Source organism: Myxocyprinus asiaticus, chromosome 6 (genome assembly GCF_019703515.2).
Source record: "Myxocyprinus asiaticus isolate MX2 ecotype Aquarium Trade chromosome 6, UBuf_Myxa_2, whole genome shotgun sequence".
In the NCBI taxonomy this organism is placed as follows: Eukaryota; Metazoa; Chordata; class Actinopteri; order Cypriniformes; family Catostomidae; genus Myxocyprinus; species Myxocyprinus asiaticus.
Window position 1 is genome coordinate 32,995,807 of NC_059349.1, and position 27,987 is coordinate 33,023,793.

Consider the following 27,987-nt stretch of genomic DNA (forward strand, 5'->3'; position numbering starts at 1 on the left):
TGCTCGCATCTGTAAAACTTTAGGACATTTTGCACACTGTGGAGGAACTACAGAGGCAGGAGCTTCCAGAACAAGAAGTTTGTGCTTCAGCACTATATTTGAGTCTGCGTTATTGTCATGAGACTGATGTGAACGTTTGGCTCGGAACGGAACCGTGTACATCAGTTTTTCCACAATGAAGGGTAAGCTGCAGCACAAATGTGTGCTTTATAATTGTTTTCTGTTGACACTTTGTTGATAGGCTACCATGCCTTTGTATCTATCCATCGAATCTAATCCATCCACGCGTTTCCCTATTTAGTTTTTTTTTCTTTTTTTTTTTTTCTTGTTGTTGTTTTTCCCTTGTGAGTGAAATGCCTGTTACTCCAGCGCATGAAACATCTGGTTGCGATTAAACTGCTCGTAGTATCCAAGGGGCCGTTCATACCGAAAACGTTTGCAGAACAGAACGCACGTTCTTTTTTTTACTTGACACAGAGTCCAAAAAACCTGAGACACGAAAAAAGGGCGCAGACGACCACAAAAACACGTTGGGTGTGAACGAGCCTTAATGTTGGTCGATTGTTTGGCAAAGCTGCCAGAAGACAGATGAATAACATGATCCATACACACAACCGTGTGTTGCTGACCCGGCTATTGTGGGATGTTCGCTGACATTGCTTTCTTTACCTTTAAAAAGTGTGAACTATGTTAAAAATGACAAATGTGTAGATGCCGTTTTTGTGAGGTTTGAAAAAAACGTGTGCATTCTCATATTCTATAAATGCAAGTCAAACAACAACGTTTTAAACCCCTTTTAAAAGTGTAATGTGCCCTTAATTCTAAGGTTGGTGTGCAGAAGTGGAAAATAAGGAGTCAGGGTTATATAATTAAAATGAAAAGGTCCACTGTATTTTCAGAGGCCATTGAAACTTCTGAGATATTCTAAGAGCCGGTATTTGTTCTTTCTTCTTTCATTAAAATTGCACAAGAGAATTAATAAGTGTGACATGGAGAGTCATTTACAGTAAGAGACCCCCCCCCCCCCCACCACCACCCACCACCCCTAAAAAAAGAAAAAAAACATGTTCAATGGCCAGATGCTCTGACAAACATAACTTTACGTAACATTTTTGTGCTTTGATTATGAGTTATAATTATTGCATAACTCATAATCGAAGCACAAAAATGTGACATGAAGTTATGGTGCTTGTCAGTGCATCTGGCCATTGAACATGTAAAATAATAATGCTGCCATCTAGTGGAAATAACAATTCACAGCTCAAAGTGATATGATTATGCATGCAGGCTGTCATTCTTTTCTAAACATAAACATTTAAAGAGATATTTTAAAACTGACATTTAAAATCTCACTTCATCATGCAATGCAATTAGTTGGTTTCATTAAAGCAATTTCCAAACAAATCGATTCTGAATGTAAATTTGAACTAATTGTCACCATGTTTGTGTCAAAACAGTAACAAACAGTTTTCCTGTTGGTTGTCTGGATGTAGGCCAAACTTTAAACAAACAAGAAATCTATTTTTGGTTAATCTTTTGGAGAGATAAATGCTTGTTTTTAATATATCCATAAAATAATTTATTGAATTAACATATCAGCTTTTTTTTTGGGGGGGGGGGGGGGTGGAGAAAAGAAAGACATTTCATTGAAGCAATTTCCAAACAAACCACTTCTGAATGTGTATCTAAGCAGGAAGTTGTTGACTGCTTGTCACTATGTTTATGGCAAACAGTGACAGTTTTCTCGAGTGGTGCCTGGATTTAGGCCAAACCTTTTGGTTAGATAAATGTTTATTTGTCCATTAAATAATTTAATGAATGAACATATTAGAGATTAGTAAACAGAGCAAAAGGCACACGGAAATAACGTAATAAGCCCATTTAGACCACACACAGAGAAATGCTGTTGTTCTAAGTTAGGGGTCACCTTAGGTCTTCCGTGATACTCCTCCATACATAACATTCTGAACCTTAAAAGTTTTATTTCAAGCAATATTTCACTTCAAATTTCATGGTTTTGTGAAAATATTGGTTTTTGGGTGTGTGGGAGTTTTGTTCTTTAGCTTTTCCCAGAGATGTTGTTATTTTCAGGAAAAGGACTGAAATAGCCAACAGCATCAGTCGACAAACACACAGCCAGACCCCATTTCTTTGTCCTGCACAGACTGTTTTCCACTCTGAGGTTTCTTGTGTATATCTGTCCAGTTGGATGGTTGGACCTGAGGTCACACTCTGTGGGGTTCCTTAATGGCCTGTTCCCCCTCCCACCTACGGCTCTGACTCTGGTTTGGTGTCAGCGGAAGGGGTAGTGGGCTTCAACTACAGAAACATGTGTTCTTTCTTTATTTTCTCTGGCCTTGGACAATGACACATAAAACCGCCTGGAGTCACCCCTCTCCTTTCCCATGAGCATGGCAGCCACATGATAGAGCTCAAAGTGCTCCCAGGCAGGAAGAGGAAGTAGAGGAAGTATCGTTAAGTTAAAGGGTTAGTTCACCCCAAAATGAACAATTCTCATCATTTACTCACCTTCATTGCCATCTCAGATGTGTATGACTTTATTCTGCAGAACACAAACAAAGATTTTAAGAAGAATATCTCAGCTCTGTAGGTCCATACAATGCAGCTAAATAGTGATCAGACCTTTAAGCTCCAAAAATCACATAAAGGTCAGATAAAAGTAACCCATAAGTTTTCAGTGGTTAAATCCATATCTTAGGAAGCGATTTGATAGGTGTGGGTGAGAAACAGATCTATATTTAAGTCCTTTTTACTATAAATCTCCATTTTCACATTTTGAAAGTGAAAGTAAAGATTTATGGTAAAAAAAGAAGATATGGATTAAAACACTGGAGTCTTATGGATTACTGTTATGTGGCCTTTATTAGATTTTTTTGAGCTTCAAAGGTCTGGTCACCATTCACTTGGACCAACATAGCTGAGATATTCTTCTAAAAATCTTTGTGTTCTGCAGAAGAAAGAAAGTCATACATATCTGGGATGGCATGAGGGTGAGTAAGTGGTGAGAGAATTTAAATTTTTGGGTGAACTATACCTTTAACCAGTGAATCAGAGCTTATTATCTGTGCTTTATAATGTTAGGTGCAAGCATTCTCTTGCATCTTATACATGTGTATTTCGGAACTGTAAAGAATATTGTATTTTATCATTCCTGAAATATTTGGACATCCTTTGATTATCAGGCATACAGAGATTACTATTCTAATATCAGTGTCATTTGTCATTTTGCAGACGACTTCAATGATGAAGAGGAAGTGCAGTCTTTTGGCTACAAAAGATTTGGTAAGTGAATTGCAGTGCCTGATGACTTTGGAGTCTGTCCATGGCTGATAGAGATGTTAATACACACAACAATCTTTATTCTTCCCCATATATCAGCTTTAAAGTGTTTTCAGTGTTTGAAAGACAGATCAGATCTGATTTACCTTATAATCAGGAAAGCTGATTATAAGTAAAATGAGGTCATGTCCTGCATCTACAGCAGTTGTTTTTTTCCTTTAAACATGTGCTATTATCATTAGCCCAGCAGAGGGATGTTTTAGTGAACATGTTGGGGTGAATATGTGCTGTGGTTTTTGATCTTGCAGTCAAGGCTAATTCAAGGCTAATTTCTGGCAGGATTTGATTGCAAAGTTTGTCATATTTTTCTCTCTGACACGTTCAACCTGAATACTCTGTTAATAGACATTTTTGAAAGACTATGAAGAGTTCTTTCTGTACACAGTATAACTATATATACTTGTATGAGTGAATTTTTACTAGTAATACAATGTTGTGCCACATATTACTGACTAGACTTAGAAACCATGGTGACTGGCAGTATTACAAAAATGTGGAGGCATTGATTGCTGAGGGAATACATGTTAGTCAGGTTTGTGTAAATCGTCTGCCCTATATCAAACCTTCTTCTTGCTAAGAAGTGCCTTTAGTGTTTATTTTAGCCACAGCGACTTCCCAGAGAGCCCCCAACAACAAATGACATTAACTGTGTAATACGGTAGTCTATTACCTATGCATTAAGGCATTTGTAAATCTTTGGTGGTCTGGAATTGGTTTCAGGTTTCTGGTTGAGCCACCACCATCCAACTAGCAGTTATTAAAGCACCATGAGTTATTCCCCAGTTTGACTTAGATTTAATTAATACTATCTATATCATGCAAGCCTAACAAGAGGAATGATGTGCAGCTTGACCACTGAGGCAGAGAAATCAGTTGATAAAGAGCATGAACATAAGGAGTAGCTCCTAAAAGTGGTTGGACTTAAGCCAACAGTTCATTTTTTAACACAGTAGAAGAATAGTACTAGGGGAATCTGTCATGCACCTCATGTGGTTTAAATACTCTAGTGGAGTGTTAACACATTTGTGCTTTGTTGCCAAACCTAGTAAGTTGATTCGCAGTCAACCACATAGACAGCACCGTAACCGAAATGGAAACTCAGATGTAACTAATTTGAGATGCTCTTTATAGGCAGTTACACAAGAAACTCACAAGAAAACTCTGAGACCAGCTGAGACTGTTGCTAGCAATTAGCCGGCAAAGTTAAATTAAAACAAAAATGCTTTGCTTCCTAGAAACCATTCAGTACTGAATTAAAAAAGTTATAAATGGCATTTCTCTCTGATCCTTCCACCTAGTTGTATTAAAACTTCCAACATGGTCGCTTAGATCATCTTGATGCATTGAGGAATTATCTTATTCACGATGATGCATGCTGTGTCTCAGATTCTGGCCAAAATGTGTCTTAGGAGGCAGCACATTTAACTGCGTACAGCCTAATATGACAGCCTTCATGTTGGGGGCACATTTTGAATGCTTATTTATTTTTTTATTTTTTTGGAGGGAGAGCCACACTGTAACAATATTTTGTCAGATCAACTGTGCTTCATGTGGTAACATTTAAATTGTCTGGTAAAAAATTTTGTATCCTTGTGCAACCCTGTGACACATGCGTTGATGTTGTATTGGCTTCGCTATACGCAATGCATAATTTAATTTCATTTAAACCGAATTATCTCAGTTCAGGACACTCTGGGATTCAGTAATGGTTTAAAAGAGTCATGTGCCAAAACAACATGGCGCCAACCACAGTGGAGTCTGGTAATCTGGTAAGAAACCTAATTATGTTTTTACATTGTCAAAAGATTATAGTCTCTAGTTTTATCAATTTTTAAAATGTGAGTGATTTTATCACGAAACACCACGCTGCTAAACACAGTGTACACTATTGTGGACAATAGCGCTAGTTTTCCATTAGAAATCCTATATTTACTGTTTTTTTGTTTGTTTGTTTTTTTGTTTTTATGTTTTTTTTTTTTTTGCTTTCAGAGGCTTTATATGGAGTTAGGAGGCATTTCAAACTGTTCTGAGACCAGTGCAAACAGACAGCACACTGGAGGTTAAGTCATTCACTAAACAAGGAGTAAGGGAGCATCCTATAGCTTTCCTATGAAGTGCATTTAATCCAAACTTCCTATCTAAAGTTCAGTTTCAGACTGCAGATGATTTTTGAACCACTCAACATGATTGGCAGACATGGGACAATGATAATCAGCACTTAGATTCAGAATTTATCATGTATAATTTTATTTTAACATGGTTGGCAGTGATTGGACGATGCTGGCCATGACTTGTATCAGAATTAATTATGCTAATTTCTCATTGGTAAAATGCTTCAGCACTGGCTATAACCTGTTTGTTTGATAGTGCAAAGAGAGAACATTGCAATTTTGTTGCCAAAGTAGAACAAAACATTGTAACCTAAAAGTCAAATGAAATCAATTAATTTGCATTTGTATAGTTTTTTTATTTGTGCTTCTCCCAATACACATTGTTCCAAAGCAGCTCGACAGAAAATCAGCTGTAATGACTGTAATGTCTTAAAAACATAAATAACCAACACTCCTGGAAACATAATAAACAATTTGATAAAAAAAAAATAAAAAAAAATCTGACTTTCTATAGCTTGGTATTTTTTATTTATAATTAACTTAGTCCTGCCGTCCAAATATGTAGACATACATTTTTAGGAAAATGATTTAGTCCAGAAAAACCCCTGCAATGGTGAATGCAGGGTAACTCTTCACAGTACTTAAAGGTGCAATGTGTAATTTTGTGTTATAAGCAGCACCAAACGGAATTATAATTGGTTGTGTTTAGAAAACCTGTTTGACATCAGTCTTTATTTTTGCTATTCTGTTTGGTGCAGCTAGTGTTCAGTAAATACACCACACTGACAGGGTTTGAAACGCTTGTGTCTCTCAGAGACAAATTGATTTATTTCATTTGCCCATTTGGGGGAAAAGTATGCAAGTTCATTTGCTTGGCTTGATGGCTGTGAGGTGGTTGTGGGGAAAGTGGATAGATGGGGTGAAGTATCTGAGAGAAAGTATAACAGCAGTGTCAGCGCTGGAGTGTGGGGCTGGTGGGTTGCAGGTCCACCAAGGAGTGTCTGCCCTCTCAGTGTGTACATTGCATCCCAACACACTCCTTTTTGCTGAGCTAGTGCAGTTATGGACAGAAAGGCATGGAAACTATTCGAGCCCCTTCTGTCTGTGGCATAACCAAGTAATCAAAGCTGTCTGTATGAGTTTGATTTGAACACATTTTCACTGTTAAGTTCAATATCTTCTCCTTCCCTCAAAATATGAAGGCTCTGTCAGATATTTGGCAAAAGTTACTTTTTATCCTCCAATGGAAAAGAAGGGATTCTTGTTACTGTTTTACAAGCCATCAACATGGATATATGGTTTTTCTGATGTTTTTCAGTGCCACCCGGACAGAGCACTGGATGAGGAAGGAAGGAAAAGTAAAAAATACAGAAAGAAACTCTTTAAGTTCATTTTGAAGAGAAATTGGCAAAACTGCAATAAAAAAAAAATTCTGACTGTAAAATACCTGAGCTGTTCTCCATTTCTGGCAATATTTGATGATGAAAGTAATGGTAGGTTGTAGACATATGTGGCCACATTCTTGTTGTTTACGTGTTTTGTAGTGGAGATGCATTTGATATGGTATATGTTTGAGACATACATAGTGGCTTTCATTTGGCTCAATTTTATTATTACTGAAGAATGTTTTCAGAGTACTTGCTTAATGCACCCCCTAGGGTCTTCATGCGATTGTGTGCTTTAATGCTGGTTTGAAATATGACATGCTTATGTTTTCAATATGTGTGCATATACAAGGATGATGGAGGTAGAAGGAGAATTAACATTTGTCTGTCCTCCAGCCCGCAGGGTCTGCAAGATAAGCTGTCAGGTGGTCTGCAGGATTTTATCCTTATCTCAAGCTTTCTGCAACCTAGATTAGGAGAATGGTACACAGATCTCCAACAGATCTGAATGCAGCCTCTGCACAAATCACTAGTTCCCACCAGGGGGTTCATGGCATGGGTCGTAAGGGTTCTGAAGGGGGCATAAGTAGGCAATGGCTTGGGTCAGTGCTTGAACAGGCCAGTGGAATTTGAATCTCTAAAACTACCTTTGCTGAAGCTCTCAGTGGAGACCTTTTGGAGATAGTAACAAATGTAGCCACACAAATCTGAGCTGGCTTTGCTCAGAACAATTCTTTCTACAACAAAGTAGTTGACATAGTGACAAAGAAGGTTTAGATGCTATGTCAAGAGTAAACTTGCTTGTATATGTTGAATTCGCTTGTTGTTGAAGTTCCTCCAGACCATTGACCAGATCCATGCTCCTCAGAAGTCGAGCCTGTGGATGACAGGAAACAGATCTGGGGTGGTGGTCTCCTTGTGTAAACTAGGAATGCTACAAAACTCTCCCTCTCAACTCTTGACAAATAGATATAAATTCACCTTCTACAGACCATCTGTTGGGCTCTATCATGATTTATTCTTATTTGAAGAGAACAGTGAGACTTAACCCTCCTGTGATGTTCGGGTCATTTTTGGCCCTTTTCAGAGTTAAAATGTGAAAAACTAATCTTAATCTTGCAATTGGTCAAAATGATTTTGGATTATCCATAACATTGAATAAATGAATAATAAAAATAAATAAAAATTTTATTATAATTTATACAATTAATACAATGTCAGGTGTATTTGTGGTTACTAGGGCATTGCCAACACACTCTCACGGCGAAATTGTCAGGACTTCTCTAAATTTGACTAATTCGTATGATATCGTGCGACAGCACTCGTTTGAATTCCTACGACTTTCACTACAGCCAATGACGTCGCTGGACATCATTTCCATCTAATACGCGATAATTACTTGCTTCTGTCACACACAACAGCTTCCTATCAGTTTACACACTCTACTGATTGGTTAAGTTTAGATAAGGGGTTTGGGTAAGGGCATAATATTAATAAGTACGTTCTTAACGCCTAATGCGCAGAACTCACGCTTACTTCGGCATTAGACATCCAGGAATTTGCATGTGATGAAGTTGTACAAGTTTATGCGAACAACATTGTGTGAGACCATACGAAATAACCAACTCGTAAATTACGTACAACGTTTCATGAGATTGGGTTGGCATTGCTTGGGTGTGGCTAGGGCATTACTGGATGGATGCTACAGAGTATGGTTTCTTACTGGCTTACGTCAAAAGAGACCATCCCCATGTCTCTATGATGTCCTGATCCCTAGAAATGTGGGGGGACCTCTTCGTTGGAAGTCTATGACATTTTTCAAAAAATGTTCATCTGCCGTGCAGACATTTTAATCTTTTAGAATGTAAACCATTATTCTGTATTGTCTGCAACAGATACAATGTGTAAGTGTTCTAATTATCAGCTTATTTGACTCAAAATTAAGCAGTTAAGGATCTACTGTAAAAGAATAGTATCACCACTGATATATACAGTAGTTGACACTCTTTCCTAATGAAATATTACAGTAAAAGCTTGTCTTCTGTTTGAAAAACAAACCGATGGCCAGTGTTGAGTAAGTTACTCAAAATAAGTAAATCACTGCAAATTACTAATTACTTCTACCACTTAATAAAAAAGTAATAACATTACTAATTATTTTACTTTTAAGATACTTTCTAAATCACTTTTCTTAGAAAAGTTTTTGGTTTTCCGCTCAAATTCAGAATGGCTATATTTCGTCCTCATTCATTGTCACACACCCTTCAGCTTTCAAAGAATCGCTAACAGACGTTCATTTATATTCAATTTTTAAATATATTATGCATATAGGTATTACTTTAGCTCAAGTAATGTACTTAAAAGTAATTACTTTAAGTCAGTAACTGTAATTTGATTACAAGAATTTAAAATGTAATGCGTTACACTAATTTTTGACTAAAACGTAATTAGATTACAGTAACTAGTTACTTTGTAATCAGATGTACCCAATACTGCCGATGGCAATGTTCATGTGTATGACCAAAAGGGAGTTCCTATATATTCACTGTACTCTACCGGGCCTTTTTAACCTGAACTGAATGGTTATTTGGAATTTTCTCCAAAACAGAAGGGTTTAAGGGATAGTTCACCCAAAAAAAGAAAATTATGTGCATATTTATACACCCACATGTTGTTCCAAACCTGTATGACTTTCTTCTGTAGAAGAGAAAAGCAGATGTTAGGTAGAGTGTTAGCCTCAGTCACCATATATTTTCACTAGAACCTTATTCCATACAATGAGAGTGAATGGTGACTGAGGTTTCTGCTTAACGTCTCCTTTTTTGTTCAGTGGGTTTAGAACAACATAAGGGTGTGTCAGTGATGACACAATTTAAATTTTGGGGTGAGCTATCCATTTAAATTTGGGTCTGTTCTCCATAGGTTAAGTCAGTGGCCTTTTGGGATGTGTTTGCCCACAAACAGTACCCCTGTAACAAGCTGTCATATGAGATGGTGTCACACTTAAATGATGGATGGAGCTGGGGCCTTTGCTGCTCCACAGGGTCTGGCATTCATAAAAAAAAACAAAAAAAAAACACATGTCAGTGATGGAGACCAACTCTTTTCTTTTAGCATTACCAATAAAAGACAGAGCCCAAGTGCTGCACTGTGTCTGATATATTAATGAAAGTCTTTTGGCTCACAAGTCAGCCAAAATCAACTCTCTGCTTCCTGACCTGAAAAAAAAAGAGGGAGAGTGAAAGAAAGATGTGTATTTTCCTTCGCTCGACTCGGAGTCGGAGTACTACTTACTGGCAATCCCTTTTACACAACTGGCCAAGACAGAGGCACAGTGCCTTTGTTTCTTAAGACTTTGATTACTTTAGCTGTCGAGGGGACAGCCACACAGTATTATACGTGATTGTGTTTCATTTTTTACTTTTTTATATAATTTAACCCAGATAAGAGCACATAAATTATACTGACTTGGATTTGTTTCAACTAGTATTGTACAATGTGTTTGGTGGTTCAGCTTGAGCAGTTTGTGAACAGTTCATCTTTAGCAAACACCAACTTGAGTCTTTTAATGAGCTCGCCTTTGTGAAAATGTTACGGCACAAGAGAGGAATTCCTTTCTCTGACAGTTGACATTTAGACAGTAATTACCTATGGAACATCTAGTTTAATTGGATATGGCTCCAATGAGTATTGCAAAATAATACAACAAAACATCCATTTAATTTTTGTAGGGTTTTTCTTCAAACATAATGAGTGTTTACATTTTCCCTTGTGGGAAGAGTGGTACATTTTTTTCCTAGTGTTTGCAGCACTTTGTTCTGTTACGTTTTAAGCATGTCTGGCATGGAGGTTTATTAAAAAGCTCAGTGGTTTTATTGGCTGTGTAAAGTTATGAAGCTTGTGAGCACTCTTGGGTGACTCTGGCTTATGTCAGGCTAGGCGTAGTTGCTGCGGTAACGGACAGCCTTCCACTGTGATGACTGTTGATTGCTGAGTCAGGATCCAGGCTTTGTGGTCGGCCACCCACTAGCATGAACCTTTCCCGTTCCAAACCCCCTAACCTACACTCCCCTCTAACCAGATCACATAACTGTACTTCTGCTAGAACATACTATGCACAAAGGGTAAAGGGATTGTTCACCCAAAAATAAAAATTGTGGGACTAGGGCTGGGCGGTATGGCAATATATATCATGGCAACGGTATAAAGTGTCAACCGGTAGAGTTTCTGCAATACCGCGGATGTTGCGGTATGTAAATATACATGTGTGCAGCACTTTACCTGCACGTGAGGCTTCGAGTGAGACAGACGAAGAAACATGGAGAAAGATGAACAAACAGAAAAAGTCAATTGCTAAAACTTATTAAAAGAGGTGTGACATCCGTGGCGTGTACATGGTTTGGGTTTATAAAAGCCGACATACGTCTTTTTCTCACGGTCTTGGATGAGAGTGCTCTCTCGATCGCGTGTGCACACATACAGCGTGTGAGCAGCGAGAGAAATTGAAGATACGTTAAAGGGATAGTTCACCCAAAACTTAATAAATTCTCTCATCATTAGTTCACCCTCATGCCATCCCAGATGTGTATGACTTTCTTCTGCAGAACACAAACAAAAGTTTTTAGAAGAATATCTCAGCTCTGTAGGTACATATAAATTACAAGTGAATGGGTACCAACATTCTGAAGCTCCTAAAAGCACACAAAGGGCCCGCATACAGGTAATCCATATGACTCCAGTGGTTTAATCCATGTCTTATGAAGCGATCCAATCGGATTTGGGTGAAAACAGCTCCTTTTTCACTATAAATATTTATCAGCAGTCTACTTGGCAATCATGATTTCAGCGATCGCTTCAGAGGATATGGATTAAACCACTGGAGTCTTATGGATTACCTTTATGTGCTTTTAGGAGCTTCAAAATGTTGGAATCCATTCACTTATAATTTATATGTACCTACAGAGCTGAGATATTCTTCTAAAAATCACCATTTGTGTTCAGCAGAAGAAAGAAAGTCATACACATCTGGGATGAGGGTGAGCTAATGATGAGAGAATTTTTATTTTCATTTTTGGGTGAACAAACCATTTAAGGTGGTTAAAATGAAAACTATTACTATTAATTTTACTTAATAAAATCTATTACTATTGCTGATGCCGTCAAGCTTTCCTAGCTGCTGTTCAGCCAGCTGCTGTTTGTGAACCTTGCAAATCTACTATATAGTCCCCAAAAGTTTCCAGTATCCAATAGAAGACTAAATCCAAAACAAATATGTGATGGAGGGGTTTACCTCCGAATCAAAGAAAATGCTTACATGTTAAACATATTCATGTTTCTTATTCATGCGTAATTGTTTGGGCTGGATTGAAAAGCAATTCAAAGTAGATACAGTGCATCCGGAAAGTATTCACAGCGCTTCACTTTTTCCACATTTTGTTATGTTACAGCCTTATTCCAAAATGGATTAAATTCATTATTTTCCTCAGAATTCTACAAACAATACCCCATAATGACAACGTGAAAAAGTGTGTTTGAAATCTTTGGAAATTTATTAAAAATAAAATAAAAAAAATCACATGTACATAAGTATTCACAGCCTTTGCTCAATACTTTGTTGAAGCACCTTTGGCACCAATTACAGCCTCAAGTCTTTTTGAGTATGATGCTACAAGCTTGGCACACCTATTTTTGGGCAGTTTCTCCCATTCTTCTTTGCAGGACCTCTCAAGCTCCATCAGGTTGGATGGGGAGCTTCGGTGCACAGCCATTTTCAGATCTCTCCAGAGATGTTCAATCGGGTTCAAGTATGGGCTCTGGCTGGGCCACTCAAGGACATTCACAGAGTTGTCCCGGAGCCACTCCTTTGTTATCTTGGCTGTGTGCTTAGGGTCATTGTCGTGTTGGAAGATGAGAGCTCTGTCAGAGTGACCATCGGGTTCTTGGTCACCTCCCTGACTAAGGCCCTTCTCCCCCGATCGCTCAGTTTGGCTAGGCGGCCAGCTCTAGGAAGAGTCCTGGTGATTCCAAACTTCTTCCATTTACAGATGATGGAGGCCACTGTGCTCATTGGGACCTTCAATGATGCAGACATTTTTCTGTACCCTTCCCCAGATCTGTGCCTCGATACAATTCTGTCTCGGAGATCTACAGACAATTCCTTGGACTTCATGGCTTGGTTTGTGCTCTGACATGCACTGTTAACTGTGGAACCTTATATAGACAGGTGTGTGCCTTTCCAAATCATGTCCAATCAACTGAATTTACCACAGGTGGACTCCAATCAAGTTGTAGAAACATCTCAAGGATGATCAGTGGAAACAGGATGCACCTGAGCTCAATTTTGAGTGTCATGGCAAAGGCTGTGAATACTTATGTACATGTGATTTTTTTTCGTTTTTGATTTTTAATAAATTTGCAAAGATTTCAAACAAACTTCTTTCACGTTGTCATTATGGGGTATTGTTTGTAGAATTTTGAGGAAAATAACTAATTTAATCCATTTTGGAATAAGGCTGTAACATAAAAAAATGTGGAAAAAGTGAAGCTCTGTGAGTACTTTCCGGATGCACTGTATAACAGATAACTATTTGTCAAAAATAACATTTTATTTATTGATAAAGTTTTTTCATTGCAATGGACATGACAGGTCTATTACTTCAGATATATATATATATATATATATATATATATATATATATATATATATATATATATATATATATATATTTTTTTTTTTTTTTTTTTTCAATTTATTTATTTATTTATTTTTTAAATGGCTCTTTCATTATTATGAGTTACTTTCCATAACATTGTGTACAGCATACTGCATACATATAGCGTTATCGTCCAAAAATGTCAAGAAAATTGCAATATAAATTGTTGCTTATATTGCCCACCCCTATATTTAACATAAAAAGAGACATTTTTACCCAGTTCATGCCATGATATTTACAGTGACATAGTTCATAGTGACCATAGTTGTCAAGCCCCAGAAAACCCCCCGCAAAAATTTATCATAAAAAGGATCATAAAATATGACTTGTGCACTATATTCCAAGTCTTTTGAACACATACGATAGGTTTGAATGAGGAACAGACAAAAATATAAGTCATTATTCACTGTTTAACTTACCCTACCAAGGAGATAGCACCTTGCCTGTGGCTGCGTTTGCATCCGGAATTAAAAAATTGGTAACCACACATGAAAGAACCAAAGGTGTTTTGGTGTTAATTATGTAAACACAGCTTTTTTATATGGACTAGGCTAGACACATGCTTTTTAGATTTATGGTAAATAACAACTTTCGGTCTGTTCCTCAAACAAACATTATATGTCTTCAGGAGACTTGCATTAGTGTGCACAAGACAAGTCACGTTGACCATTTTTTATGTTGCTTTAATGGTGTTTTTTCCCCCGCCCCATTCTTTTGAAGTTTGACAGCTTGTTACTATGAACTATTGTTGTATGGCAAGAGCTGTGTAACAATTCTTCAAAGTTTTCTAATTTTGTGTTCCACTTGGTTTTGAACAAGAGGGAGGTCAGTAAATAATGACAGAAATTTTATTTTAGGGTAAACTATTCCTTTAATAACAGGATAAAGTGTTTCACAACTTTATAAATTGCTTAATGTTTATGTTAGGTTTTGTTCTGTTTGAATTTGGATGCAAGAATTGTTGACTATACTCTGAATTGTGTCATTATATCCATGAAGGATAATTGTTTAGTGCTGTAATTTACTGTATTCAAGGGTCTCTTTTGCCTTTTTGTTGCCAAACATGTTCTTTGGCAAACCCCTTGACAAAATGAGATCATGCCTCTGAGACTGAAGTTGAAAGAAATTTCACCCCATAACTGTGCTCGCAGCAAACAGGAAATCATGCAGAAACTTTCAGTTGACATCAGATAAAATGACTTTACGCTGTGGTCATCCTCTCATCATTCAAGATTATTTTTAAGTTTTATTGAGGCAACATGTTCATAACAATTCAATTATGATTCAAGCATCTCCAAGGAGAAGTATTACATTTATATGACTTGATTCCAAACCCTAAAAATATTCTGCACTAGCTTAGAGGGTCTTTTCTCCCCCTCTGTGTGTCATGAAAGTTTAGGGCCAGATTCCAAAGCATTACAATGTTCTGCATGAGGGGCTGTTTTGAATCTCCATGGGTACATCTACATTAGATGACATCACATTACTGTCAAGAGCAATGAGCCGTATTGAAAATCAGTGCAGGCAACAGACCCAGTGTTCTACTCTCCTCTCAGTTGCTTATAAAACCTTGACCATAAAAGATTGAAAGCAAACTTTTTATTTTATTTCATAATATGATTTCTATCACTGAGGTCATTATTATGAGTCCCTCTAGACTCTCTTTAAAGTACGTAAATGTTTTAGCCCTGAGGCTGTTATGTTGAGTTGCATTTGAAATTGCCTGTGTTGCATACTTGCAACTTACTTCCTACTACACAGTACTGTATATATACTGTATATTGCAGACTATTTAAAATTTTTTAAATGAAATAAATTGATGTAAAATTCAAAATTGGTAGCTCAACGCCAATGTCATGGGTTTGATTTCCAGAGAGCTCACATTCTAAAAGCATCTACATAAATATATTATATATTATACTGTATTTCATTAATGAATGCACATACAGTATTCATTAAAACTATCTTTAAACTGTCTAGATGAGCTAGAACCTGCTATATTCCCATTAGAAACATGGCAGTCATTTTATCAATCACTACTTTCACATTCTTCTTTTGTTTTTGGCGATTCACATTCTTTATGCATATTGCTACCTACTGGGCTGGGAGGAGAATTTATAGTGAAAAATGACTTCACCTATCATATTGCTTCTGAAGATATGGATTTAACAACTGGAGTCTTATGGATTATTTTTATGCTGCCTTTATATACTGTATTTTTTGGAGCTGCAAAATTATGGTACCCATTCACTTGCATTGTGTGGACCAACAGAGCTGAAATATTCTTCTAAAAATATTTGTTTGTGTTCAACAGATGAAAGAAAGTCATATACATCTGGGATAGCATGAGGGTGAGTAAATGATGAGAGAATTTTCATTTTTGGGTGAACTCTCCCTTTAACTCCCATTGCTTCCACCATGTTTTCAATAAAGACGATGCTGGAATTGAATGATGACATCAGTGATGTGTTAAACAGTTCACTCTCGGGCCACATGGCTGTAGATCAGATTCAGATCTAGGACCTAGCTTCAAGGCTTTGGATCTAGAACCACATGAAAGCCAGTGGCAGACCAATTCTGATTAATTTTGCATATCTGAATGTTAATTTGAATTTATTAAAAGAACACATGGAATCCAATCTAACCTCCCCTGCTACATAGACCATCTTACAGTACCCCAGCATGGTCTAGGCTGTTTTATGCTGGTTGAATGGTGCTCTAACTGGTCGACCAGTATAGCCACGCTGTTCACCAGAAGCTGGCAAGTCAAAAAGCTGGCAAGTCATCAACTTGTGTATTTGTGTATTTTAAACTCACTTGACGTGGTATTGACACCCAGGGGAACACTATCCACAATATTCCTGAATCCCATGACACTTTGCGGGCAGTGTGGGTGGAACTTCTGGTTAAGTGTGAACAATCGTTATGTTATGTACTAACGCAGCATTAAAAATGACAGAAACTTGAAAACAAATTATTAAAGCGAGGCGATATTGTTCTTCCTTACCTATCTGTTAATAATTATGGATTTCAGGATGATGGCCAAATATCACAAATAGAAGCATTTTAGTTATTTTTTTGATTCTTTATCCATCGATGGAAGAACCTGAGCAGACTAACCTGAAAAGCTTCACAGCTGTAAAGTTGGACATGTTTTGAGAACTGTAGATAATTATGTTTATTTTAAAGCATATATTAAGTCTTGTCAGAACCTGAAGAGTTTGTTGTACCGAGATTATGTACTTACTGCAGAAACAGGGGAGGTCCAGACAGCAGGATGCTCGTGAATTGCAAGACTCAGGCGATGAGACTGTCATGCTGCCATTTTTCGGATAAAATACAATTATTTTGCAGGAGATGAATGTGTAGTAAGCTAAATCTAGCTTTATAATTGTCAATTTACATACTTAATCTCTGTATCTAAATGCTATAACCTACATGAAATGTTTTAGTGTTGACTGAACAACTGATCCTGTAGATTTAATTTATAGTTCTTGTGTAGGAAATAATGATGTCTTAGCAGCCACACAATAAACTGTACTGTACAAAAAGAACTACATGCAATACAAATAAACATATTTATTTGGACATACATTATAAACATTGTACACAAAAGTTCAATGTTCTCTGCAAAGCAAATATAAAATAGTATGTATTATTAAAAGCACTGTACAAATAAATTTAATTGATATTGAATTAATGTCCACACTGTTTTCCAAATCACCATTCTGCAAAGACACTCAAAACTCATGGTGAGAGTGCGTGGATGCCGCGGAGAATAGCACGAATCTCCACACGCACTAGGTCTCCGCAGTAAAGCGCTCTACAAGCCACATGATAAGATGCGTGGATTGACTGTCTCAGACGCGGAGGCAACTGAGATTCGTCCTCCACTACCCGGACTGAGGCGAGTCACTACGCCACCACGAGGACCTAGAGCGCATTGGGAATTGGGCATACCAAATTGGGGAGAAAATCCTACCTGCATGTTTCCTCACTCTGGAGATGTACAGGTCTTGGAGGGTGGGCAGGGGGGCACCAATAATCCTCTCAGCAGTCCTGACTGTCCGTTGTAGTTTCCTTCTGTCTGATTTGGTGGCTGAACCAAACCAGACAGTTATAGATGTACATATGACAGACTAAATGATGGCCTAATAGAACTGTGTCAGCAGCTCCTGTGGCAGGTTGAACTTCCTCAGCTGGCGAAGGATGTTTCTGGATGTCTATCGTAGCTGGACCGTAACGGTGGATAATATAAGTAATCCCCGCTGTTGACTTCTTGCCAATAAAGTGAAAAGAGCACACAAACAGTCTATTCCAAGCTTTTTCAAACAGATGTTCCTAAGTCAATCCTTCTGTAGGCAGCCGATGAAGGAAGCTGCATCTGGGACTGGAACGCTTTGCTTTGCAAGTGGTTTCTGATCATAACATTGCAGTTTTTAGATAAAACTTTAGTTTTGCTTGATTATTAGGATAACAATTAACTGCACACATTGTCCGGGGAATTTTAAAGACATCTTACAACATTTAAAAAGAATCTAACCTCATGAAATGCAAGCAAGCAGAGACCGTCTACACACAAAACGCCAACCAATTGCACTTCCGCAAGCCAACCGGAAATTCCGCCCACTTAGCGAAATACATTGGATTTGATGAGAATATTGTGGATAGCATCTACTGTAGATACTAGAAAATGACTACATTGCCACAACACACAGATACAAACTAATCACTTGTAAGTAACACTACGGACAGTCATTCTAAAAGACTGGTTTTGAAAAGCATTTTCTTCTGTGGTCCAAATAGGATTTGAAAAAAATCACATTCACATTGCTCACAAAAAATTATCAAATTCTGCCTTCTTTTGCACCATGTATTGTGAATGTAGGTTCCTGCCCCATATGCTTGTGAGGGAAGGGGCTACAAAGGAAGTATCTCTCTCTTTTTAATCCCCACTATACTAACCTACTCAGTAGGAAGAGAATACCCAAGTGGGTGAATGCTAGGACTTTGCAATTCTCTACATAATGCTACTGCATTTCAAGGAAAGGAACATTTGTTTTTCAACTCAGAGTTGAGTAACAAAGCTGCTTTGCATTTGTATTGAGCAATGCTAAAACAACAAAATAAATATCACAGATCTTGTGTTGGAATAAGACCAAGCTGAGCTTGTTTGACCTCACTCATGTTTGTGCCAGAAAAAGTTGCAGAATTTTGCATATACCAAATCCAAAAATGTCTACTTTGCTGTGTTTATATGGAATTTTTTAGACATCTCAATCAATCATCAATTTTGATAAAAGTGTCAAGACAGATGTTGTATTACATAACAAGATGAAATCTACCATTTATTATTTTTAACTTCATGAGTTAGTTTCAGGTTGTGAGGCTCAGGTTAAGTTGTAAGGAATGGTCACAATACTGCTAAACCATTAAGAAAAAATAGCAGGAGAATAAAGGGTTTAAAGCACTATTTGTGCAATAAAGCAATATCAAGAGCAGAATCTCTCTTTGAGCTCATTAGCCAGAGGCTCCTGGTTTTGGATTTTGATTTCCTGTCTCAGATTCTAAGTGGGATCTGCCTGTCTGGCTGGCTGTGAATTATCTTTGTTTTTGTCTCCTCACATTTTCCATACATCCTTTTTATGATTTCCTCTTTAGGTTGTGCTTCTTTGATAGTGCCTTTTTACAGTAATTCAATACAGATGAGTATTACAGGGCCAGGCATAATCATCTATAAGCTTGCCCACAGATTTAAAGGGATAGTTCACCCAAAATGAAAATTATGTCATCATTTACTCACCCTCATGTTGTTCCAAACCTGCATTTCTTTCTTCCTTCTGAGGAACACAAAAGGAGATGTTATGCAGAATGTTACGTAAATGATACGGGTTTGGAACAACATGAGGGTGAGTAAATGATGAAAGAATTATTATTATTTTTTTAATTTTTTTTTATTTTGCAGACTCTCCCTTTAACCAGACCTTTGTGTTATTAAATGGCTGGTTGTAACAATCACGAGGTATCAGGGGCAGATTATGACTTGCAAGGGCCCCGGGGGAAGTGACCATACCTATACCCTATTTCCTTCAAAGACTATGCCCTCCACTGTGAGAACTTTGGAGGGCTGAAAGGTATGGGGCTCAAAAATATGCAGGTATAATAATTCATTGTATATAAAAAAAACATTTGTTCGACAGCACCTTTCACACAAAGAATAAAGCTTAATCCTATAAAGCCTAACATTTGAAATAAAATCAAAATCATATATATATATATATATATATATATATATATATATATATATATATATATATATATATGATATATATTTTATTTTTATAATATTTTATACATCAGGCTTTACGGGTCATTATGCTCCTGAAACCCAGCAATTTTTTTATTGGACTTTTGTTATTTAAGTTTCTATTAGCCCATACTTGTCACAGTAGTAAATCTTGGTGTATCTTAAGAGGACACCCTGGGCTTTGCACAGATATCAAATGTTTGGGAGTTTGACCATGACAACTTCCTTTAATTGGTCTATAGATATGTATGACATTACAATTAAGCAATCAAATACAATGTAAATACAATATATTTTCTTTCAAAAAACAATTATTATCAAACTCTATTTTGAGGTTTAAAAAAGCTAAATTGAAATTCTGGCTCAATTCTTTTTTTAAAATTAGAAACAGGGAGGTAAAAGGGTCCTATAAGAGGGCTGGGGGCCCTCATAGTCACAGGGCCCTATTGAAGGGGCCCTGTATAGGCTGTGGGGGCCACATACTGTATTCAAGCTTTTATAAACAGTTGTTTTCATAGTTGATGGACCACACACATTCAAACCCGCCCCTGGGCACTGGCTCCGTTGGCCATTTCCGTACTTCACCTATGCTAGGTCTATGTCATCCCATTCCTTCAGAGTTTCACAAGATTTCTAAAAGTACACATGGCCTTGATCACATAAGGAAATAATTGGAGCTAAAAAAAAAAAAAAACAGCCCACACATGTCCCTGTGACAGTGCAATGTCTTACAAAAGAATTTATTGCCTCTCTCTAAAGTCCAGAGAGGATTTATTCCCATTTCTGCCTTTTTTTGTTCCTGATGTCATAAAAAGACTGTTTGAACCAAAAATGTTACAAAGACGTTCTTTGAATTGCTTTGCATTGATTTGATTGAATTAAAAGTAAGCAAACGAACAAAGACACTTAAATGTAAACAGTTGGTTTTAGCACAAATAAAAGTGAGCAGAAATAATCTACAGAAGAATTATGACCAGCATATTACCCACATCAAACCATGATTACAGGTGTAGTTTTCAATGTAGATTTGATCTCATTACTGCAGTTAGCAATATACTGAATCTACATCATTTACTCACCGTCATGTTTTTCAAAACCAAAAGGAGAAGTTTTGCAGAATGTTAGCCTTAGTCACTATTCACTTTAATGAGAGTGAGTGGGAATCAAGAGCAACTTCCAAAACACACTCATAACAGAGATGGCTGAACATCACATTATGACAACTGAGTTTTGGGGTACTTTGCTGTATATCAATCATTGGACAAAAGTGTGAAGAGTGAAGACGATAGAACAGTTTGCAAATCTGCAAAAAGATTTGAATGTTTTGTTTAAATTTTTTAGAATTAAAGGAATAGTTCACCCAAAAATGAAAATTTGCTGATAATTTACTCACCCTCAGGCCATCCAAGATGTATCTGAGTTTCTTTCTTCATCAAAACAGAATTTAAGACTTTTAGGATTTCATTTCAGGCCTCCTCTAAACAATCCAAGTGAATGTACTCCATTTTTTTGATGGTCCAAAATGCATATTTAGCGTGCATCAAAATAATCCACACGACTCAGTTGACAAATAAAGTTCTTCTGAATGCAAAACAATACTTATATACTTTTTAACTACAAATATTCGCTTCCGTACATCTCTGTGACGTGCGCTCATGAGAGGGATGATGTAAGCTTGTTGGTAAGGTCACGCATCACGTGGAGGAGGAGTCAGGAAGCGCGTCATTGTTTACAAGAGAATCTTGTGCCGTTCACAAACCAAAACAGTCCAAAACAATTTAAAAACAATGTTAAATAAAAAAAAATAAAAAATCAATCCCAAATAATAATAAAAAAAACCCAATGTAAACAATGTCTCGCTTCCTGACTCCTCCTCCACGTGACGCGTGACCTTACCAATGAGCTTACATCATCCCTCTCATGAGCGCACATCACAGAGATGTACAGAAGTGAACATTTGTAGTTAAAAAGTATGTAAGTATTGTTTTGTTTCTAAAAATAATCAATGGTTTGCGTTCAGAAGAACTTTATTTGTCGACTGGAGTCGTGTGGATTATTTTGATGCACCCTAAATATGCATTTTGGACCATCAAAAAATGGAGTACATTCACTTACACTGTTTAGAGGAGGAGGCCTGAAATGAAATCCTAAAAGTCTTAAATTCTGTTTTGATGAAGAAAGAAACTCAGATACATCTTGTATGGCCTGAGGGTGAGTAAATTATCAGCAAATGTTCATTTTTGGGTGAGCAATTCCTTTAAGTGAGAACAGCACTAAGAGCAGACATTTCCATCAAAATAAGTACTGATCTGAGGCTTTACATTAATTCATAGATATTTATTCTTACGAGTGTTTCAGGTTTAATACAAGTTCAATTCTATTCTATTGTCAGCATTTGTGGCATAATGTTGATTAAGATCTAATGTGGATTTTCTTGATAGAATTAAGTATAAAATATACTCACGATTCATAACAGGTGAACCCGCTGCATCTGCTGTTCAAATGCTCCTCAGATCGCTTCATTTAAAAAAAATCCAACTGAACAGACTAAATATAAAGTAAAACAAATGACAATAAAATGCAAAGTAATCTCTTCAGTTACAAAATACATTTTGAAAGTAACGGTATTCTGATTACCAGTGATTTAAATTGTAACTGTAGTGGAATACAGTTACTCACATTTTGTATTTTAAATACATAATCCCGTTACATGTATTCCATTACTCCCCAACCCTGAGCATAATACCTGTTAACATGACTCCAGTGTGATAAAATCGCTTACTGACCTTTGTGTAAAGTTATCAAGTGTTTTAACTCCATTGTCATGATGACGTAATGCTGGTATAAATCCCGGAAACTTTCCAGCCTGATCTCATGAAATTTACGTGACAATGGCAACATTTTTGGCGGGGGGCACCAAAAGCAAGTAAAATGATGTTGAAATCAGACAAGGTTTTTAAAGGGATAGTTCACCCAAAAATGAAAATTTGCTCATCATTTCATCACCCTCGTGTCATCCCAGATGTGTATGACTTTCTTTCTTCAGCAGAACACAAATGAAGATTTGTGGAAGAATATCTCAGCTCTGTAGGTCCATAAAATGTAAGTCAATGGGGGCAAACATTTTTAAGCTCCAAAAAGAACATAAAATCATCATAAAAGTAATCCATAAGACTCCAGTGGTTAAATCCATATCTTTTAAAGTGGTATGATAGGTATGAGTGAGAAACAGATCAATATATAAGTCAGTTTTTACCATAAATTCTCTTCCCCACCCAGTAGGTGGTGATATACTCGAAGAATGCAAATCACCAAAAACAAAAGTAGAAGAATGTAAAAGTGAAAGTGAAAGTGGAGAGATATAGTAAAAAATGACTTAAATATTGTTTATAACTATTTCTCACCCACACCTATTGTTTAGCTTCAGAAGTTATGGATGTAACAACCGGAGTCTTATGGATTACTTTACTGCTGTGTTTATGTGCATTTTGGAGCTTCAAAATTCAACATTTAGAGTACCCATTCACTTGCATTGTATGGACCTACAGAGATTAGATATTCTTCTAAAAATCTTTGTTTGTGTTCAGCAGAACTTTTATTTTATTAAAACAGATTTTAATAACTTTTTATATTAATGAGGCGAGCAGATTATGTTATATGCTATTTATTACATCATGGACACATGTAATTAACACAAGTAAAATAAAACATATATAGATATATAGCAAAATTCTTTAAAAAAAATGGTTCTTTAAAAAAATAAAAACTGCGATATACTATTATTATAATAACCATACATAGGCCAATATGTTTTTTTGGTTTTGTTTTTGTTTTTTAAGATTCACACTTTTAAAAGTAGACCATGTACTGCTGTAGAATGCACGACTATAAAAAATGACAATTTTTAATTCAAATGTATATTTTGAGAAATGAAAAAAAAAAAAATAAAAAAAAAATGGCCATTTATAGAAAGATGATGATCTGTTTCTTTTGTCACTGTCAAAGACTGTCTTGACACACTGGCCACCTAGTGTAAACACACACACACACACACACACACACACACAAACTTGTTTTTATATCATTGTGGGGACTCTCCATAGACTTCCTTGCATTTTATGGATTTTATACAGATCTAACGATAATTTCTATCCCCTAACCCTACCCCTAAACCTAACCCTCACAGAAACCTTTTTGCATTTTACAATTTCAAAAAAACATTGTTTAGTATGTTTAATAAACCATTTCCCACATGGGGACCGCTGGCTGGGCCCCACAAGGTAGGTGATCTCAGGTTTTACTATCCTTGTGGGGACATCTGGTCCCCACAGTGTAGTACAAACATGTACACACACACACACCAGAGATACAGTGCTCACAAAACAAGACATTTATGTTTAATACTAGCTCCAAAAGCACTTGAATGAGACATTATCTATTACACTCTTTTCAGAGTTATTTTTAGGTAAGTAATGCAAATCACAAAAAAATTAAGCATTTAGTTATTGCAGGATTAACCTTTTTGCCTGTTATTACTGTTCGTGACGTGCATATATCTCTGTTGAGTTCATTTGTCACCCAACAGTCGGTTGATTCGCACTATGGCAGAGACAAGCAAGAGAGACACAGTGCATGTTTAAAGTAACTGAGAGTGAGAACAAACTGTTATCAACACGCACGTGAAGACTGACCCTGCACTCATGTTATATAAAGTGGCTTATAATCAGATTTATATTTGCAGATTTGTAGTTTGTCCGTTTGCTATTTCTTTTCCTCTATAACAGTTCAGCAGTTTATCAATACTGAGGTTTACCGTAAATGCTCTAGAAAATGTATACAAAAAATGTATACACATTAACTAATTGTATGTGATGACAACATCATGTGGGCCACAAAAATATTTTTTGCGGGCCGGATGCGGGCAGCGGGCCACCTGTTGAGTACCATGGCCCTAAACCAACACCTAAACCTGCCAGGACTCTGGGCTGATCAGCCCGGTTCTGTCTCTGTTTGTCCTTGTGATGCCCCTGCCTCATGTGTTTTTTGTTTTGTTTGACTGTGCCATGTGCTGACTGTGATCACAGGGTTTCCTCACAGGGGCAATGTCTGATTGCTTGTCAGCACAATGAGCCACACCTGTTCCTCATTCCCCTTAATTAGTTTGCTCCCTATTTATTCCCCTGTTGTGTGGTGTCCTGTGCCAGATTGTTGTTTGCCCTAGTACCTTCAGCATCCAGCAAGTTTTTACTGTTGGTTTATCTTGCCCTGATCTCCTGTTGGTTCCTGATCTCTTGGCCTGTTTAACTACCCTCTCTGCCTGTCCTTGCCTGATTCTGCCAGCCCGATTTCCAGCCTTCCCGGTATTTGATCTCAGCCTGTCGCTGACCCTGAGTTAGCCTGCCCCATGCCTGGTTCTGTTTGCCTTGCCCTCCTTGTCTCCTTGGTTTGGATCCCAGCTTCTCCCTGACTTCATCTAGCCCTCTTCCCAGACTGGTCCTGTCTGCCCTATTCCCTGTCTGGCCAGTCCTCTGGTTCTATCTGCTCTACTGACTCTGGATCCCATCCTGCTCCGACCACGAAACCTGCCTGCTGCTCTGTGGCTCTGTCAGCCTGCTTCACCTGCCTGTCTGCGCTGACCTTGCCTGGCTGTCTGACTGTTTTGTTCTCACCCTATGGGGTTGTTCTGAGTTTCCCCAGATTTATTTTGAATAAACTTCTCTGTGGATTAGTGTCAGTAGTGTTCATAATGATAAATGAGAGGTGAACAAAACAGACATCCTACACCTAACCGGTAGTGTTTTAAAAGCAAATTCGGCATGAAAAACACATTTACTGAAGCAACCATGTCATTTTGTGTCACTTCCATGGCACTTTTGCTTCTTTCACTCAGAGTCCAAATTCCAACACTATCAGGTGTGCTAGAGTGGAAGCTAATCATGTTGGAATACGTGTGTAAATGTAGGTGGGTCTGTAATACAAGTGTTAAAATGTATATTTTTTTCAAATGATGTGTTGGAGTAAAAGTGTTTTGATATAATAACATAGCAGGGTGTGAGTAATAGTGTGAAAACATTGTTTATAAAGTCATAAACAGCCATTGTACCCATGATTTGTGTGAAATGGAATAAAATGCACAGTTGTTGTAGTGCCTTTAGTGTTAATTTCACCAGGAAACTGTAGCAAAATGTAGAAAGTGGCACTTAAAGCTCAATTTGCAAAAACTTAGTTATACTGTAGTACTGTTCATTCTGTGTGGCTTGGTTGAAACTTTCGCACAATGAAAGTATGCAAAAAAGAGAGCTGACTTGAGTTTTCGTATTAACCATTGCCTTCTGTTTTTGAACAAGCCGTCATGATATCCTGTCTATAGCACACAGAGAAGATGCGAAGAAATCGGTGTCGAAACAACAGCCTCCCCTCATAAACATGAAAATCATGTCTGCAGCCAGGAAATGTTCATGCTGGTCTGGTTATGGACTGCGGCCCGCTCTGGTGATTTCGATCTCACCATGGTGTTTACTGTAGGTCCGCGCTGTTCACCAAGTGCTGTTGTTGAACTTGCGGCGACCAGGAACCTCTGTTACGTCCGGGTGTATTTTCTGATTAACAATTTTTATTGATTCATATAGATAACAAAGAAAAGCAAAAAAAAAATATACACAGAATCAACATTTAACCCCCACTATTACCACTCCCCCTCCCAATTCCCAACCCCACCCTGACCTTTAACAACATCCCTGTGGTCACACATGATTATAGACAACGTCCGGGTGTATTTTGAATTCTCAGCTGTAATTCCAGTTCATGCATGAGGCAGTGCTGTGATTGGAAGGAAGTGTTCATTCTCATGAATAATGTGGAGAAACGCTCATGATCTACATATGTACATGTGTACTGTCCTACCAATCACAACTCAGAGTTTACGCATATACCTCATTTATGTAATGTTGCTTCAACTTTTGTTTTTAAACCGGAAGAACGAAATGGTAAAAAGTTAACATTTTTAAAAAAAATTTGGGGGGTGTCATGTAACTTTAAATTAGATTCTTTAAATTATTGGGCTGAGCTTTTTTATTGGACCAGAACTCTTCCTTGTGGATACACCAGTTTTGGAGTATTATAGCCAGTTATGAGTTCATAAGTTAACCCCTCCCTCAAATATACTACATAATTCAGTTCCTATACCATGACTGTGTTTTATAAATTGACCGAAGCAATACAAAGGAGTTCTTTGAGCAAAACATTCCTTGCATCCAAATTGTAAGCTGAGCTGACATTTTAGATGTTTGTACTTCAGTCCCTGGCATGAAGGGATGATCTATCAAATGTTCTCTTACATCCTTTGTTTTTTTTTTCTGTCTTTAATAAGCTCCAGATGCTTGTGGTGGTTGTGCCTATTTAAAGTGTTATAAACCTGTTTGCCATCAAAATGGGGGGGGGGGGGGTTGAAGCAGTACAGTTCAGAGGTTTACTAACATATTGGTGTAGTAATTTGTCTCTGTGGTTATACCCTCTTTTTTTAGAGTGCTTACTTGTTAACATTCCAGAGAGGGGACTTTTAATGAGGGGTGCAGGGGGTATGTTGAGTGGATCCAGAGATGTGCACCAGATACACGAAATGTGCACCAGTGATGCTACATGACTCAATAGCAATTATTTGTGACTGCTGAGAGTGATGTTACCAGATGTTTTCAATGGTCACATAGATCAATGAAGCAAATATGTGGCACATTTATGTGTATATACTCATATACACAATGATATACAATCTCATTGTTTTCGTATAATGGAATAATCCGGAATGACATAAATTATTGCATGATGTTTTTCATCACTTTCATTTATTCATTACTTCACTAAAAATTTTATGACAGATTTAAAAGAGATTAAAAGTGAAAGTACGTTTTTTTTATCTTGAAGGGATAGTTCACCCAAAAAATGAAAATTCTGTCATCATTTACTCACACTTATGTCATTCCAAACCCATATGACTTTCTTTTTTTCATGGAATACAAAAGGAGATGTGAGGCAGAATGTGAGGCAGAACCACTCACTTTGATTGCGTCTTTTTCCATATAATGAAAGTGAATAGTGACTAAGGCTAATGTTCT

At 37.2% G+C, this 27,987-nt stretch overlaps 1 protein-coding gene across 1 annotated transcript in view; it reads left to right on the forward strand.

Annotated features, from left to right (window-relative positions):
• Nucleotides 1-36: 36 nt before the first annotated feature.
• Nucleotides 37-27,987, forward strand: part of LOC127442002 (collectin-12-like) — a 74,616-nt gene continuing 46,665 nt past the window's right edge. The window contains 2 exon segments of the mRNA XM_051699632.1: nt 37-182; nt 3,253-3,303. Coding sequence (XP_051555592.1) covers nt 176-182; nt 3,253-3,303 — 58 coding nt within the window. The 5' untranslated portion in view covers nt 37-175.